General features: G+C 45.2%; 1 protein-coding gene across 1 annotated transcript in view; it reads left to right on the forward strand.

The window, feature by feature from the left end:
• The first annotated feature begins 39 nt into the window (after window positions 1–39).
• LOC124622143 (protein SMG5) overlaps window positions 40–15320 on the forward strand; it is a 276199-nt gene continuing 260918 nt past the window's right edge. Inside the window, exon 1 of the mRNA XM_047147775.1 lies at window positions 40–267. Within this exon, the coding sequence (XP_047003731.1) occupies window positions 197–267 (71 nt within the window). The 5' untranslated portion in view covers window positions 40–196. The remainder of the gene's footprint in view (window positions 268–15320) is intronic.

Consider the following 15320-nt stretch of genomic DNA (forward strand, 5'->3'; position numbering starts at 1 on the left):
ACATGAGCATTAATATCTTTGAAAACAGAAGATGGGGATCTTTCGTTATCTCTGACGCAACAGCTTCTGTAAGCATGTTGTGGTGTGTGGAGGCACTTAGAAAATGGGATCATGAAACAGATAATTTGTACCCCATTTACTGTGGGAAATGAGAGAAATTCGTCGAAACTCCTGAGAGTAAAAATGAGTTGACACTATGAAGAAGTCTTACAACGCTGGTTCGGATGTGAAGAACGAAAGCGCTGATGTTATAAAACGTCTTTACAGGTAAGATGTTATATTGTTGTAAGTAGGCATAAACTAATACAATTATTTGACAGTGTCATTTTGTGATTCCCTGGGATACCATTTGCCCATATTTGTGTGACAACTGCTATGAGGGCTACGCACAATATTGATTATTGAAGATCCTTGTGACCTTGGAATAAATGTTTGTCAATGCAGTGTTGTACTGTTGTCGACCGAATGTTTACACTAGTGACATCACATGTTTGTAAATATCAGTAACACAAATCAGTGTTAAGCTGTAGTTATTCTGTTTCATGGAAAAATATGTACGATAGATTTATTCAAGCGGCAAAGTTAACAGTAGTTGGGAGAATGCTGACAAGACTGTTGCTTAGTGGTCAGACGAGTTGGAAGAATGCTGACAAGACTCTTGCTCAGTGGTCAGACGCTAGACTTTTCAGTCATGTGTTAGTCTGTTTCTTGCACAGCACCGGTGATTGCCTGTTTTTTACTCTCTCTACGGATAGTTGCTGTTTGACTGCGAAAAACGTAGGAGATTTTTTTTTAAACCTGAATTGTGAGCATTAAGATAATACTTTATTTACACACATCTATTCGAAAGTATGAGTGCTTTGGTAGCACAGTGTTCAGTTTTCAGACTTCTCAATTGTCTCAGTAAGATTAACACATGATACATTGAATAATCTCGGGAGTTTAACAGCTGCAGTATTTCCTTCAGAATAGGCCTACTGAGGCTGGACACACTGACTGTGGATCTCGTGGCGAGTCTGTATTCTTGACAGCTACACCCTGATGTGAAAGGAACTTATATATATTAGTTTCATGGCCAATATTTCACCTTTTATCAAGTAAATGTGGGAAATATTTCATGCTGCTATTGTGGAGAAATGTTTTTGCTGCAGGTAGTAGTTAAATAAATTCTGGCCATTCACAAGTTCACCAGCATCAAATTTGGACTGCAAGTGTGCCCTTTTGAGAGGTTTGATCCTTATGCAGGGTCAAACGTTTTGAAGATAGGTTGATAACAACGCTAGTAGTCTTTGGGTGGAGATACAGAGAAGTCTGTTTTCCTTGCAGTGGGAGTATTTTATCACAGCCCACCCAACTGGCCACAACCAGCTTAAAGCACTAACACCTTCATTTAACACTTCCTGCATCCCTCCAATTCAAAGAGGTCACTGCACTTGTGCTCTTTCCCCTCCACTCAGGTTGTTGTGATAACTTTCCATAATTCCTCGCCTCATATCTGGCATGAGCTTCCTTCACCCACATTGTTTCTCACTGAATTCAACATCAAGCCAAGGGCCAAGTTTCATAATGAACAGTCACTGTGGTTGTTCTGTCACTATTTGTGGTTAAATTTGAGTTTATTATATGTATTTGTATGCTCTTGACATGGTTTATATGCTATTTTGTAAATACTGCTTTGTCTGTCTGGATGAATTCAATTAAATAAAAAGTGAGTCTTGCAACTTCGGGTGTATCTATTTCGAATCCCTTAAAGTGTGTTGAATGACTGTAATGCAACACTTATTGTTGAATCTGGCACACCACGCAAATTATCTAAGCTTCTATGATGCAAGATGTTCTCTCTGACCTGTTGGGTAAATCACCACCCTGAGGGAGGAGGACAAGGACATACCTCTCCTACAGGGACTTCTGTATTGTGGCAGAACCTAAATGGATACCAGTCGTATTTGAAAGAATTGCAGCTCCTGGCTGAGGAGAGACTATTCTGCATCTGTTTACAAGAAACTCATTTTAAAGTTACTGACACACCTGAGTTATGTGTCTTTCATTGCTACAGGAAGGACGGTATTACTGGAGACGGGGCTAGTGGTGGGGTGGCTGTTTTTGTTGATGGCAGATGGCATTCTTCTCCTGTCACTCTTACACTGATGATGTTGAAATGGAAGTTCTTAAACCATTTAAGGTCATAGTATGTTCTTTACATCTTCCATTTCCTGATCAATTGCATGCGGATGAACTGACCGAGCTTTTCTGGGCACTTCCATGGTCATTCCTCCTCATGGATGACCTAATGCACACAATGAGCTGTAGGGCTCGTCTACCACTTGCTTCAGAAGTCGAATCGTTGAGTACCTCATTCATTATATGCCGTTTGAACTCTGGTCAGATGACACACTTTCCTACAGCTACTGAGTCATCTTCAGCCATTGATATTTGTTTTTGCTCCTCAACTATTGCAGAGTTAGTTCAGTGCAAAGTGGCCACAGATTTGCATTCCAGTGACCACTGTCTGGTGTGGATCCATCTTGTGACTAGGACGTTGGTCGACAGGAGACCAAAAAGGTGGATGCTTCAAAGGACAAATTGGCTGTTGTCTTTGAACAACAGGAGTGTGCCCAGGAGATGGTGGACCATATCACCTCGCTGTAATTCAGCAAGGTGCCACTGATCCATTCCACAGTCTGACAACCACTACAGATGAAGACCTGCCCCTTGGTGGAGTGAAGAACATTGCTCGGCAGCCAGAGCCGTGTGCGCAGATTTGCAGAAATTCAAACACCATCCAACTACAGAAAATCTTGGTGCCTTCAGCTCTGTGAAAACACTAACGAGGCAAGTGGTAAATGAATAGAAGAGCAACTCATGGAAAGATTTCATGATGTCCATTACTGAAATTGGTCCACTGCAACTGCATGAGTTTTGGCCCCAGTAAGGGGTATTTCAGGCCTTGTTGAGAAATTGAGTCTTGCTGAAAGTGCCTAAAGACATAGCTCAGGTTTTCGTTGAACACTTTTTTTGTACCCTTGCTGGGTCATTCGGACAAACCCCTGAGTTTAAAATGTTCAATAGGACTATGGAGATGAAGTGGTTCTACTTCTTCTCATGTAATGAGGTCTACACTCTTCCATTGCCCATGTGCAAATTGGAATCAGTTCTGTCTGCAGGCATAGACACTGCTTCAGAACTGGATCAGATTCTTTATGCTCCATCATCTGTGCCCTGGAGCCAAAGATAAGCTCCCATCTTGTTTAAATCCTATCTGGTTTGGTGAACATTACCCCATTACTTGGAAGAAAGCAATGTTAATTCCCTTACAGAAACCAGGCAGGGATCATGCCAGCCCTGTGCAGTCTGTACCAACTGTGTGGATAAGACTTTAGACCACATGGTCTGCCACTGTCTAGTCTGGCTCCTCATATCTTGGTGTCACCTGTGGGGTTCTCAATATTGCTTTAGTTGCTACTGTTCCACCCTTGGCAACTCAATTCTGCTGGAGATGGCGATACAGGTGTCACTATGCTGCAACCATTTAGTCAGTGTAGTTATAGATCTTGAAAAAGCATACACCACTTCGGGATACAAAATCTTCACTTGAAGATACAACATCCTTCACCAACTTAATGAGGGAGACTATGTGGGTGTCTGCTGTTTCGTACTCAATTCTTCCTCGAGAATATGCAGGTTCACTATCCCATTGGTGATTGTGTGTGTGACAACTTAGTTCACGAGAATGGGTTCCCTCAAGACAGTGTACTCATTGTCATACTGTTTGCGCTTACTATCAATGCCATATCCTCTGCAGTCAGAGGCCCATTTAAAGGTTGTCTGTTTGTGGATGACTTCGTAATTTTCTATTCTTTCTCTGATCCAACAGTGACGATGAGACAGCTTCAGACTGGAAACTTGGGCCAATAAATCTGATTTCATGTTCTAACATGACAAGACTGCTTCTGTCAACGTAAATCGTGCTTATCACAGTTTTCGCCCACTGGGGCTAATGTGGGGTCACTATTTTAAATTTTAAGGGCAATGTCCATATATCAGGACTACTATTTGACCTGAAATTATTCTGCCACCTGCAGTTGAGAGAGCTATGAACAAATCATTGAATATTTTGAAATGCTTCAGCAGAAAGACATGGGGAGTGCAGAGTCCCAACTCCTGCAATTTTATATGGTATTTGTCAAATCATGGTTAGATGATGGCAGCATGGTTTATGAATTGACCTGTGTTTCCTATCTCAAGAAATTAGATGCTTTCCACCATGCAATGATTCAGATATTGACTGGAGGGTTTTGGACCAGCCCAAATAACAGCATTGCCTCAGTCATTAGCATTTAGTGTGGTGGTCCAGCCCAACTTTTAGTGGCTGATCAGTGATTGGCTCCGCGCAACCAAGCCACTCAAGATGCGTGCTACTGACTGCTTCAGGGATCTGATTGTGCAGGACCTTTGAATACACAGCCAGGGATGGAACAAATTGCTGCCTTGTTGTCTTCAAAGGTACAAAGTGATTTTAAGCTTGACACTGTTCAAGAAAACTTGTATACCAGATTAAGTTTTTACAGCTATGTTTTCACCAGTTTTAGGTACATACAACAGTTTTATCTTTATTTATACGTATGGATTCCATGAAGGGAATAACCTCTCTGTTCAACTGTTTTTATTGATTGGGTTTTCCAAGTGTGTCTTTCGGAACAATTTACAAATTACAATGTGGAGTTACACTGAAGCACCAAAGAAACTGGTATAGGCATGTGTATTCAAATACAGAGATATGTAAATAGGCAGAATACGGTGCTGTGGTCGGTAATGCCTATATGAGACAACAAGTGTCTGGCACAGTTGATGTAATGAACACTACTGTTACAGTGGCAGGTTATCAAGATTTAAGTAAGTTTGAACGTGGTGTTATAGTCGGTGCACAAGTGATGGGACACAGCATCTCTGAGCTAGCGATGAAGTGGAGATTTTCCTGTACAACCATTTCACGAGTGTATCGTGAATACCAGTAATCCGGTAAAACATCCAATTTCCGGCATCGCTGCAGCCGGAAAAAGGTCCTGCAAGAATGGGACCAACGACGATTGAAGAGAATCGTTCAACGTGACAGATGTGCAACTCTTCTGCAGATTTCAGTGCTGGGCCGTCAGCGAGTGTCAGCGTGCGAACCATTCAACGAAACATCATCGATATGGGCTTCTGGAGCTGAAGGCCCACTCATGTACCCTTGACGACTACATGCTGGTGGAGGCTCTGTAATGGTGTGGGGTGTGTGCAGTTGGAGTGATGTGGGACCCCTGATATGTCTAGATATGACTCTTAACAGGTGACACATACGTACGCATCCTTTCTGATCACCTGCATCCATTCATGCCCATAGTGCATTCTGACAGGCGATTCCAGCAGGGCAATGTGACACCCCACAAGTCCAGAATTGCTACAGAGTGGCTTCAGGAACATTCTTTTGAGTTTAAAGACTTCTGTTAGCCACCAAACTCCCCAGACAGGAACATTATTGAGCATATCTGGGACGCCTTGTGACGTGCTGCTCAGAAGAGGTATCCCCCCTTGTACTCTTATAGATTTATAAACAGTCCTGCAGGATTCATGGTGTCAGTTCCCTCCAACTCCACTTCAGACATCAGTTGAGTCCATGCCACGTCGTGTAGCAGCACCTCTGTGTGCTCACAGGGGCCATTCACGATATTAGGCAGATATACCAGTTCCTTTGGCTCTTCAGTGTATATGGCATTACGTCAGCCCTAGAATTGATTCAGAGCCATCAAAGTACAAGGTTTCTTGTCTGTTCTCACCTGCTTAGTGTATCACAAGTGGCTCACCATATATACTCAATAACTAGTTGATACTGCTCATCCATGATACCTTACAGCATCTCAAACACCAGGGTAAGGATGGGGTCTTTAACTGAATACGTGAAAGCTTCAGGATATATAGGGAAACGACATAGCCAACAAAGCAGCCTAAGAAGCATAGAAGGATGTTGCGATGGTGGCCTGTATTGATGTGCTGTCACCGTGCCCACTGCCATTCATTACGTGACAAAATAATCATGCATCGCTGTGAGACTGAATGGTCGGAAGTGGTGAACAACAAACTATAGTCACTCAGATTGACTTCACAGGTATGGCGTACTTAAGTCAGACACATTGATGTAAGATGGTGCTGCTTACCAGGCTGTACTGAGGATGGAGACCTTTAACACACAGTTTCCTCTTCTGGCAGGAGGATCAACCATTCTGTGAAATCTGTGGTCAGGTTCAGCATATTTTTGCAACATGCGCTTTATATAAGGACATCAGGACAGTCCTTGGTTTGGTGGAGATCTGCCCATGCCAACACACCAGATTTAGTGAACTGCCAGGCCTCATTCCGAAAGTTCTGGGGAGGGAATACGGACTTTAATGCGTTGTAAACAATTCTGTTTGTGTCCCCCTGGAGAATGGCTTGCTGATTGTAAGCATGCTGATGACCATGCTGTTGAGCATGTCACATCCAAAATCATGATCGTCTTCGCTTTCTTCTTATGGATAGGTGCTGCTTCTTACAGTAGTGATTCCAGAGCGCCTTTAAAAATATGAAGGCACTCAACATGGGCAATTGTTGTCTGTCTTGGGAATTTCAATTTGACATTGACTGGTGGTGTTATTTCAGTTGCTTTGTGTGGCCCATTGTACTGCATCATGAACTTCTTTATCTTACACTTCAGGGTATACAGGCTTGTTGACATCGCCCATTGACTTACTCAGTATTCCAGTAATTTACCATTACACTATCACATTCTCTCATAATGTTCAAGTGCCTTGGTGCTCGCCTTTTGCATCCAGTTCCACATGTCCTTCAACAGGGTTGCGACAGGTTCTGGAAATCGGGGAATATCAGGGAATTTCAAACACGTCAGGGAAATTTGAAAAAATGCTGGAAAAAATATTGTTTTTGTCTCAGTATATGAAATAGTTTGTTTACTGAGGTGTCATACATCATCACTGGCTAGGTGCAGCTGAGTACATGTGCCACTTCCGTACTCCCTCATTACTACTGCTTCTCCCCTTCCCACCCCCTCCCCTCAGCTTGCAGTCAGTGCTGCCTGCCATCACTGCTTGCCACTAGCCTAGCAGCTGCTGACAGAAGTGCAACCCTTCCACAAATTGCTGCAGATTCCAGTGCTGGGCCATCAACAAGTGCAGCACGTGAACCGTTCAATGAAACATCATCAGTATGGCTTTTGGAGCCGAAGGCCCACTGTATACCCTCGACGACTGCATAACACAAAGCTTTATGCCTCACCTGGGCCCGTCAACACCGACATTGGAGGTGTGAGAACTGGTTTATTTGGATCTGATGCTTGGAGACTGTAGATGCAGTGGCCGGAGACAGCAGTCATATGTGCACGAGTTGTGTCAGAGTGATTGTGTAAATGTGTGTGTGCACTGGTTTTCGGAAAGAAGTTATGTCTCAAAATTTAGTTGTTAGAGTGCGATTGTCTTCTCTATGTGCCTGTCTGCGGGTCAGCAATCGTCTTTACAGTGAATTGCTACCTATCCTCATTATTATTGTCATTATTCAGTTTCTCCCTGCGTATTTGTTGCTCGAACAGTCCACGGGTGTACTGCCGGTTCATAGTGTCCAACGGGCACAATATTTCGGTGATCAGACATGTCGCCCTCGTCAGGTGCACTGATGAACTGAGCTCCTCAGGGCGGGCGGCCATTTTAAATCCCCACCCCCCGCGGGCCGCTCTCTTCACCGTCCGCGCCCGTGGGCGTGGATCTGTCGTCGGAATCTGTCGCAGCGTCAATGTGCTTGCTACGTCCGCCCTGGTCGCCAGTTCGTACTTCTTGCTGAGAGTCTTCTTAATTACATTCAGTGCCGGGTCCCAAGCCTTGCTGAGATTGTAACCGCAATCTCGGTTGATAAGATCTTCCCTGGTGCGAATTTCGATAGCCTCCCTTATAACGCTGTCCCAATATTTAGAGGTCTGAGCCAGGATCTTGGTACGCTCATAATCCATCTCGTATTTCTTGGACAAACAGTGCTCTGCTACCGCTGACTTATTTGTATAGTTCTGTCAAGTGTGCCTTTGATGTTCTCGGCAACGATCTTCGATGGTGCATACTGTCTTCCCACACTCACAGGCAATTTGGTATATGCCAACCTTCCTCAAACCGATGTCATCTTTCACACTTCCCAGTAATGCCCGTGTTTTATTGGGTGGGCAAAAGACGGTTTTAACTCGGTGTTTCTTTAATATACGGCCGATTTTCCCCGATAATGCGCCATTGTACAGAATAAAGGCAGTGGCTACCTCTTCTTCCGTGACTTCATCCGTCTCCACAGGTTGTGCTGTGGTGGTGGGACGGAGAGCACGTCTAATCTGCCATTCCGAGTACCCGTTTTTTCGGAACACGGTTTTTAGGTGTTCCAATTCCTGGGGCAGATTCTCTGCGTCTGAGATGCTGCGCGCCCTATGTACTAGTGTCTTTAGTACCCCATTCCTCTGAGAAGGGTGATGGCAGCTGTCTGCATGCAGGTACAGGTCAGTGTGCGTTTTCTTCCTGTACACATCGTGGCTGAGGGTACCATCAGCTGTTCTCTTGACCATGACGTCCGGGAATGGTAATCTTCCTTCTGGTTCGGTCTCCATAGTGTATTTGATGTTTGGATGTATGGAGTTTCGGTTTGTATGGAAATCCAGGAACTTGTCCCTACCATGGGGCCAGATGACGAACGTGTCATCGGCATAATGGAAGAAACAAGTAGGTTTCCAATTGGATGTCGCCAAGACTTCCTCCTCGAAGTACTCCATGTACAAATTCACGACCACCGGTGAGAGTGGGCTGCACATTGCGACTCCGTCCATTTGCTCATAGTATTCCCCATTAAACAGAAAATACGTTGAGGTCAAGACATGCCCAAAGAGTTCGGTGGTCTTCTCGTCAAATTTCTGCCCAATAAGCTCGACTGACTCTCGTAGAGGCACCCTGGTGGATAGTGAAACCACATCAAAGCTCACTAGGATATCAGTGTCTTTCAGTCTGAAGTTGTTGAGACATTTCATGAAATCCAGGGAATTACGGATATGGTAAAGGCATTTACCTACATAGGGGCTAAGTAATTCAACCAGATGTTTTGCCAGCAAGTAAGTAGGTGCCCTAATGTTGCTGACAATCAGGCACATAGGTACCCCCTCTTTGTGGACCTTAGGGAGTCCATAAAGTCTTGGTGGTACAGGTCCTTGAGGAGACAATTTCTTGGTGTCCCCCTCTGGTAGATCCGCGTCCTTGAGTAGAGCCCTGGTCTTGTTCTCTACCTTCTTCATGAGGTCAGCATTGATCTTCCTATAGAAGTTGTCATCTAACAGGTGCTGCATCTTCTCAATGTAGTCCTTATGGGAAAGAACAACAGTGGCATTGCCTTTGTCTGCAGGTAAGATAACAATCTTAGAGCACTCTCTTAGGTCCCAAATGACTGGTGTGTACAGGAAGAAAACACACACTGACCTATACCTGCATGCAGACAGCTGCCACCACCCTTCTCAGAGGGATGGAGTAATAAAAACACTAGTACATAGGGCGTGCAGCATCTCAGACACAGAGAATCTGCCCCAGGAATTGGAGCACCTAAAAACCGTGTTCCGAAAAAACGGGTACTTGGAATGGCAGATTAGACGTGCTCTCCGTCCCACCACCACAGCACAACCTGTGGAGACGGATGAAGTCACGGAAGAAGAGGTAGCCACTGCCTTTATTCCGTACAATGGCGCACTATCGGGGAAAACCTGCCATATATTAAAGAAACACCGAGTTAAAACCGTCTTTTGCCCGTCCAATAAAACACGGGCAATACTGGGAAGTGTGAAAGATGACCTCGGTTTGAGGAAGGCCGGCATATACCAAATTCCCTGTGTGTGTGGGAAGACTTATATTGGACAGACAGTACGCACCATTGAAGATCGTTGCCGAGAACATCAAAGGCACACTTGACAGAACTATACAAATAAGTCAGCGGTAGCAGAGCACTGTTTTTCCAAGAAATACGAGATGGATTACGAGCGTACCAAGATCCTGGCTCAGACCTCTAAATATTGGGACAGCGTTATAAGGGAGGCTATCGAAATTCGCACCAGGGAAGATCTTATCAACCGAGATTGCGGCTACAATCTCAGCAAGGCTTGGGACCTGGCACTGAATGTAATTAAGAAGACTCTCAGCAAGAAGTACGAACTGGCGACCAGGGCGGACGTAGCAAGCACATCGACGCTGCGACAGATTCCGACGACAGATCCACGTCCACGGGCGCGGACGGTGAAGAGAGCGGCCTGCGGGGGGGAGGGGATTTAAATCTGCCGCTTGCACTCAGGAGCTCAGTTCGTCAGCGCACCTGACGATGGTGACATGTCTGATCGCCGAGATATTGTGCCCGTTGGACACTATGAACCGGCAGTATACCCGTGGACTGTTTGAACTCATTATTATTGATTCTAGAGTATGAACAAGATTCTCAGACTGTTGTCACAGTAGCTGGAGACAGTGGTCATATGTGCTTGAGTTGTGTCTGAATGATTGTGTGTGCTCTCATCTTCTGACAAAGGCTAGGGCCAAAAATTTAGTTGTGGGAGTGTTATTTTTTTCTGTGTGCCTGTCTGCAGCTCAGTGATCATCTTTACAGTGAGTTGCTACCTATCCTCATTTGTATTGGTTTTCAGAGTATTCACCCAAGATATCTGTTGCATGGGTTAATCACTGTGATCTAATGTCATCAACATGTTGTCTGTGGCTCGTGAATAGCTGGCCACACAATTGGATTTCCACGATAGGCCAAAACCACAGGCCGTTTCTGTGGGTATCTGTAATGAATCGGGCCTGCTGATCTGAAACCACTCAGTTACCACTAATGTGCAGGCCCTGCCCATCAGATCTGGTCTCACTGATCTGCCCACAGGCCGGGTCTGTTTGTGTGTGGTGTAATGCAGTGGATTTTCGTGGTTTATCCATGGACCCACGACTTTGATGATCCTCAGCAGACCAGAGGCCATGGCTGATTGATTTCAGGAATTGTGACTGTCTCACTGCAAGTACATTGTACAGCGTGGCTTTTTATAGAGATTTTGTGTGTTCTAGTACTTTTTGGCACTTAAAAAGTAGTTTGTATGTTAGAAAGTATAGACGATAAGAAAAAGAAAATTTTGTCTGTCATTAGAGGTTTGTACACTATGTACTCGTACATTTCTTGGAAGAAAAATCATAAAATAATATATATAACACAGGGGGAATAACCAACAATAACAAACATAGCAAAACCAACATTTTATTGGCGGTCACCTACAGTGTTGGTTTACACAATTCTTCCCCGCCTTATTCACTTCTTTCAAGGGGCCTACTCTTTTCTGAGGTTATTTCTGAAATCAGTGAATGTATTTTAAATCTGTCTTGCAACTCCAATGAAATGCATATTTTTGTCACCAAATGTGTTTCGTTTTATTGAAACAAAGCAACGTCAGTGGTCTTAATGAAACACATATACCATTTGGCTTGCTTTCTTCATCTTAAAGTAGTTCATGACAAAAGATGTTGATGTTAGTACTTAAGATTTTTGTCACATTAGGAAATGCCATCTGCGTGCAAGTTCTTTTTTTTATATATTTCTTCATTTGCACTATTGCTTCTTGTGCTGTAGTTGCAAAGACAGATTGTCAACTTATGTCTTTAGTTGCCCTTGAGATCTCAAAATTGGTCAGGGAAAAATGGTAAAACTTGTCTGGAACTCAGGGAAATATTAGGGAATTTCACTTGGGGAAACTTGCGGCAACCCTGTTCAATGTTGTAACAAAGTTCTCTACCGATTCCTTGTCCCGTTCAATTTTTGGTTTTACTACACCCTACCATACACACCACCTTCTATGGTGAAAGTCCAGTGTTATCATAATTTTGGAATTGTATGCTGCTGCCACATATTGTGAGTAAACGTCCAAGTCATTGTGGTGGCTATTGACATAATAGCTCAGCATCTTACTGGTCATTCAATGACCACCTTCCATCCTTCTGTCAGCTTGGGGTGTATGGGCTAGTTCTTAGTTTATGAATGTGTAATGAGTGATATGGTTGCTTCATTAGCTCTGACATGAAATTGGTGCCATGGTCTGAGATCACTGTCTCAGGACACCAAACTACAGCCAATTATTTACCATGGCATGCACTACTATGTTTGCTCATTTGTTTGGAATACTAATTGTTGCAACATATTACGAGAAATGATTTATAATTGTCATAACCCGCCAGGGGGCTCACGGTTCTTTTGTGAGTTCATGTGTGGTGCACGCGGGACCCGAGCTATTGCAGTCCATTCTTCCTTCCCTGGCTGCATTTCTTTCACCCTGCTCCTACCCCCCTATACTTTCTCCTTCCCTGGTGCCCCCTCCTTTCCCCTCTCTCTGTGTGCTGATTTATATCGGTCTGGCTACCCATCTGGTTCCCATATTGCTTGCAATTTTGTTCCTTCTGCCTGTTCTCTTCCATCCTTTTTGGCTTGAGGTTTGACCTCCACTTCTAAATTTTCCATTTTTAGTGTCAGCTATTTGGAGAAGAACTCCCTCCCCAGCATCTATGGCGTGGATCACTCTCCCCTCTTCCTCCCCTCTGTAGCCACCCTCCAACCTGCTGGGTCACCAGCATATGTAGCCAGTCCGTGTGGTGAGGCTGTTATCTACCCATTTGCCGAAGCCCTGTGACGACACAGGAATCGCACTACTAATACCTGAGCTGTTCCCTCCCCATGTAGGCTAGGGAGTAGTTGCTGGTCTTCCTGGAGCCAAGGAAGCCCTTGTTGTGGCTGGGTGGCTCTTACAGGGAGAGCCCCTGATCGAAGTAGTTGGTAGCAGGGCGGATGCTTGGTGCATGAAGCATATCAAGCTGCAAAAATCTGGCCATTCTCCAATGACAGTCTCTTCGAATGGTGATGGATCACGAAACACTTTCCCCGCTACCTCATCTGTACTATGGCAGACACGGACACATTCACATTTTTGTGAAGAATATCAAGGACAAGTTTGGTGAAGCGGAGTCTCTCAGTAAGATGCTGTCGGGCTCCCTGTTGATCAAAACTTCTTCTGCTGCCCAGTCTGCAGCTCTTCGTGCTTGTGATCATCTTGGCAATGTCGCAGTGTCTGTTACCCCCTCACTGATCTCTGAATATGGTGCATAGAGTGATTTTTCATAGGGACATCATCCCTCAAACTGATGAGGAACTCTGGGCTAATCTGGAGCGATGCGGTGTTCATTTTGTTCAACACGTGCAGAAGGTACGCAAAGACAACTGCACCGATACTAGCACCTTCATTCTGGCTTTTGAGGGGGATACCCTCCCAGAGAAAGTCAAGGTTATGTGCTGCAGATGTGACGTGAAGCTATACGTCCCACCACCCGCGAGGTGCTTTCGGTGCTTGTGTTTTGTTGCATATGTCTTCCTGCTGCACAGTGGACCCACTGTGTGGTGACTGTGGACAGCGACTCCATGTGGGAAGCCCCTGTATTCTGCCACCATTGTGTGTTAATTGTCATGACCGCCACTCCCCTCGCTCGCCAGATTGTCCAATTTCTAGAGAGAAAAGAGGATCCAAGAGTATAAGTCCCTGGATTGCCTGTCTTATGCTGCTCGCCAAAAATATGAGAGACTCCATCCAGTGTCACTTTCTTCGACTTTTGCTTCTGTTACATCTTTCACCCTCCCACCTCTTCCTTACTCCAGCCCCATCCCCCTCCCCCTCCCCTGCAGTTCCCCCAACCTCCCCTCCAGGAGCTGCTCCCCCTCCCTGGCCAAATAAGTGCCCCCCCCCCCCCCCCCACACACACACACCCCTTCTTCAGCACCTGCAAGTGGTGGGGCTTCCCCCCAGGGCCCCTGTCCCTGACATGTCTCAGGGCGGAAGCCTAATACCACAAATCAGACACGAGACGCACCATCTGTGCGCCCAAAGGTCACCCACTCTTTTTCGGTTCCAGATCTTGCAGATGCCTGTACTCCCTCTGTGCCGTGCCCTGACCTACTCCTCCTCCACGAAAGAAGAGGAAACTTAAGCCCCAAAACAAGGCCCCTCCAGTGCCCCCAGAGGTGCCATCTCCCCCCCTTGCAACCTGAGTCTGACAATTATGTATATTACCCCATCCTTGTTGGTGATGACCACTGACTGAGTGACATGACCTCCTCTCGGCTTCTTTATATCTAACCTGGACAATCATCCTGTGGAATTGCTGTGGGTACTTTCGTCACCTACCAGAAATACAGTGTCTTATTTCTTCCTATTGCGCATTCTGCCTTGCTCTTCAAGAAACGCAATCACTGTTTATGTATGTCTGCTGTGCACTTCGACAGTTCTTTCTGGAATTACATTGATGAGGTTGTGCAAGGCATCTCTGCCCCCATTCTTCATGCTGTTGGCACTGCTGTCCCCCATCCACAGGTCCCACTCATCATCGACTGGTACCGTGGTGGACCAAGGAGGTAGCAGTTGCTGTCCAGGACCACTTACGGGTACTGCAGTGATTTAAATGATACCTCTTTGCTTTTAAGTGTCTCCATGCTAAGGCTCATTACCTTATTAAGCAGAGTAAAAAGGAATGCTGGGACTGCTATGTTTCATCTGTCGGGACATATGCCTCTTCATCACAGTGTTGGTACAAGTTCTGTAGCCTCCTGGACTGCCAACAACAGTCAACTGTCGAGGGTGTTAAACTCCAAGGTGCTCTGTGCACTGATCCGTTGGTCCTTGCAGAACACCTCGTGACACACTTTGCAATAGCATTGACGTCCTCTTCCTATCCTGCTATGTTTCTCTAGCAGAAACGCTGAGTTGAATAGACCCCCTCTCCCCATCTGTTTCAATCCACACTGTGCTGAACCCTGTAATTAAGCCTTCCCTGAAAGGGAATTCTTGCAGGCTCTTACCTCTACACCAGGTGATCCAAGACTTGGACATTACCCAGAGGCAACATCTCCTCAGTGTCTTCCACCGCATTTGGCTCACAGGTGCTTTCCCATCACAGTGGCAAGACAGTATAGTTATCCCTGTCCTTAAGGCTGAGAAGAACCCAAAGTCTCTTGACAGTATTGCTCATTTAGCCTGATGAACATACTTTGTAAACTGCTTGAGAGGATGGTTAGCTTTAGATTACGTTGGGTACTCGAATCTCGGGGCCGTTTATCCCTGTACCATTGTGGCTTCCTTGGAGGACGATCTCCAACTGAACATTTACTCGGATTGGAAACAGCAATCCAACAGGCTTTTATTAACCACCGGCATCTTG

This window comes from Schistocerca americana, chromosome 7 (assembly GCF_021461395.2).
Source record: "Schistocerca americana isolate TAMUIC-IGC-003095 chromosome 7, iqSchAmer2.1, whole genome shotgun sequence".
NCBI classification, from domain to species: domain Eukaryota; kingdom Metazoa; phylum Arthropoda; class Insecta; order Orthoptera; family Acrididae; genus Schistocerca; species Schistocerca americana.